General features: G+C 41.2%; 1 protein-coding gene across 1 annotated transcript in view; it reads left to right on the top strand.

Moving 5' to 3' along the window:
- The window catches only part of LOC142497945 (uncharacterized), a 60,741-nt gene extending 57,720 nt beyond the window's left edge, over positions 1-3,021 (top strand). Inside the window, exon 5 of the mRNA XM_075606418.1 lies at positions 2,555-3,021. Within this exon, the coding sequence (XP_075462533.1) occupies positions 2,555-2,748 (194 nt within the window). The 3' untranslated portion in view covers positions 2,749-3,021. The remainder of the gene's footprint in view (positions 1-2,554) is intronic.
- The last annotated feature ends 454 nt before the right edge of the window (positions 3,022-3,475 follow it).

The following is a 3,475-nucleotide window of genomic DNA, read 5'->3' on the forward strand; positions in this document are numbered from 1 at the left end:
TAAATATAGAAATGCACATAGCAACAAAAAAAATAAACTACAATAAAAACAGCAGAAGTGCCTACTGTAACCTACAAGCTGTGTGAACATATAACAATGTATGAACAACAAGAAAAGAGAGCGCCCGATCCTAGTGCAGCATGAAAAAATACAATTTAATAAAAATGAATAAAACCAATAAATGCGAACTCAAAAACAAAGAATAAAAAAAGCATATAATGAGTATACTCATTCGCCAACCGCCCACGATGTGTCTTTGTTTGCGCGCCCTCTCTCCGTCTGTGTAGTCTCAGCTCTCCCGAACCAAAATCCAGCAGGGGATACAGGAAAAGGATCACCACAGTGTGACCCGGAAGTCCTCCACAATGTTAGTGCCCACTTCACCACGGACTGCCTTTGGGAGTGCTGAGAGACTTCTCCGATCAGCCCCTGCATCGTGGGGTCACGAATTACAGACCTCACATCCGGAATACACTAACATTGTGAAGGACTTCCAGGTCACACTGTGGTGATCCTTTTCCTGTATCCCCTGCTGGATTTCGGTTCGGGAGAGCTGAGACTACACAGACGGAGAGAGGGCGCGCAAACAAAGGCACATCGTGGGCAGTTGGCGAATGAGTATACTCATTATATGCTTTTATGTATTCTTTGTTTGTGAGTTCGCATTTGTTGGTTTTATTCATTTTTATTAAATTGTATTTTTTCATGCTGCACTAGGATCGGGCGCTTTCTTTTCTTGTTGTTCACAGATTTCTGGGAGTTCGTTGGTCCTTGCGGAGAGCAGCCAGATCCCAGCATGGACCCTTGGTTTGGTTGATATATATTTTTTCATTTTTCATTTTTATTCTCATTTTTTCATTTTTATTTTCATTTTTACACATTTAGTGTCATTTTTTGCATTTTTCCATTCATTAGTAATTGAGTATCATCCAGGAGGGATTCATTAGTGCAGTAGTCAAAATCACCAACATATGCCATTTCATTTTATTTGTCTTGTTCACTGGCATATATATATTTTTTTCAACAGCAGCTTTTTAAACATTGGCACTTAGCATTTTACCATATCATATTGCATGTAATTTTTATTAGTGTGAGTCAATGAGCCAAATTATTGTTTCACTTACCTTTTGCCATTCACCTCTGTTATATCTACTCAACACATCTTATTTGGTTATTTAGTGTGAGTTTACACCTGAGGAGCGCAGTCTATTCTTTGTTTATATAACAATATATATCAAATTAATAAACCCGCACACAGCCCTAGCGCATTACCAAAAACAATGTAATTTATTAATAAAATGTAGAGGGGAAAACAATGCCCACTTACCAGAAGACAGAAAATTAAATTCACATACAGGTGTCTTTGTATCTGTTACAATATTGTTTAAAAACCCTCCGCCAGCAGAGGGAACCTCCGGATAAGGTTAAACTTCAGATGCCTCCTGCCTGCTGTACATACTGCTGTTCATACTGCTTTACATACTGTACACACCGCTGTGGGAATCAGTAGTCCTCCGACACCAGTAACAACAGCTTCAGTGTCCATTTCAAATAGCAACAAACATGCAGGGCAATCCTGACGTAGTCAGCTGATGCTGACAAAACGCGTTGGGTGACATCATCACGCTACTCTGAAGCGCGACATGTGTATCAAAGGGATTCTCCTCCAAACACGTTGCTGCTAGTGAGAGAGGGACGGATTGCCCTGCATGTTTGTTGCTGTTTGAAATGGTAGCCCTGACAGTCTGTGTAGGCTTTGGCTCCGAAAGTCCCAGCTGATATACAGTGCACAACAGTACATAACAGCACTATTACATTATTAATAAAAATATACTTTTAATACTCTTCTAAGTCTCTTGGTATAGGGAATAGAAAAGAAAAATGCCCTTATTCCCCACACTATCATTAGACGTAGATGGACTCTGAGAGTCCCCTCACAACCTTATGGATGGTTGGAGTTCCCGTGAACCCCAATATAGGTTCTATGCTACCTGGCCATTAACTAGGATATCCCCCTTAACCTAGGGACCCTTATATTTACAGGGACACATTTCATCCATTTTCCCCATTTACCTTTCTGCACTATGCTGAAGCAGGGATTAGCGGTGAGTCGCGCAAGGGTTTTCAATGAGAGGTATTGCCAGGACAATGTGTCTACAAGTATCCGAAAATATGGCTTGATTCCCGGGTACATTTATAGGGGGACCGACAACCCCGGACTCCATCTACCTAGGCACATTCAGACAACAATTTCTGTGCAAACTCATCCGCTAGCAATCCTTACTCGCTGGCATCCCTGGGAAGGTAAACACAAACATTATCTATTACCGCATTTTACAGGTTCTGTTTGCATGGTTACTGGGTTCAAGAGCTGACTCTTCTTGGATCCTTTTTTCAGGTCAGGGGCAAACAGAACAGGTCTTGACCTTTATTAAGAGCCTGGTTACCCCCTCAATGTCACAACGCTCATATTAATATAATAGCACAGTGCTGTGTGTGAGGTGTGTGTGTAATGCCAGCTAACACAACGTATGTGCTATCATTTGTCTTGCAGATGGCTCAGTAAGCAGCTATTCTTTCAAAGGCTGTGTCAACATGTTCGGGTGTCTGCTTGGATTTGCTGTGTTACCGGGAACTAAGGAACTGAAATGTAAGAAAATGCATTGTACTCCGGCTTTGGAAATCCCAACCAGTTCCTCTGCCTCTAGTTTAGAATTGGAAAATGTAATTTTCAGTGTACTACAGTAACAAATGTTTAATCTGTTTTACAAGGAACTAAGTCATTGAAATGTAAACAAACGGAGTGTAATAAGGCTGAGGAAATCAAATACATTGTCTTTACCCCTGTAACTGCTTATCGATTAGTTGCTAAAACAAGTTGAACCTGTGTCATATTTAGTGATATGATGCATGTATGAAGTAACCTTTCCTTAACCTTTGCTCTAGTGCGATTTCTGTTCTGTATGTTTCATGAATAATTCATACAGACTTTCTGATCAATAAAGATTTAGTTCCAGACACTGTACGGTTTCATTCTTGACAGACATATTTTGTTGTATATGTAATTATACCTGTATACTGTTTGTTTTCTCAGACATAAATAGACAGTGCTTGACAAATCACCCCAAAATCTTCTTGCGAACCAAAAAATCTACTCGCCACCTATCCCCCCCTGGCCCCACCCCCACTTTTAAAAAATGGAGTAAATTCCTAATAAGAATTGAGTGTGAGTGGTTGAGTGTGTGACTAGTCTGGATGGGTGAGTGTGTGACTACACTGGGTGGGTAAGTGTGTGACTAGTCTGGGTGTGTGTGTGACTAGTCTGGATGGGTGAGTGTGTGACTACACTGGGTGGGTGAGTGTGTGACTAGTCTGGGTGGGTGAGTGTGTGACTAGTCTGGGTGGGAGAGTGTGTGACTAGTCTGGGTGGGAGAGGTTGTGTGTGTGACTAGTCTGGGTGGATGAGTGTGTTACT

The sequence above is a fragment of the Ascaphus truei genome, chromosome 6 (genome assembly GCF_040206685.1).
Source record: "Ascaphus truei isolate aAscTru1 chromosome 6, aAscTru1.hap1, whole genome shotgun sequence".
Classification (NCBI taxonomy): domain Eukaryota; kingdom Metazoa; phylum Chordata; class Amphibia; order Anura; family Ascaphidae; genus Ascaphus; species Ascaphus truei.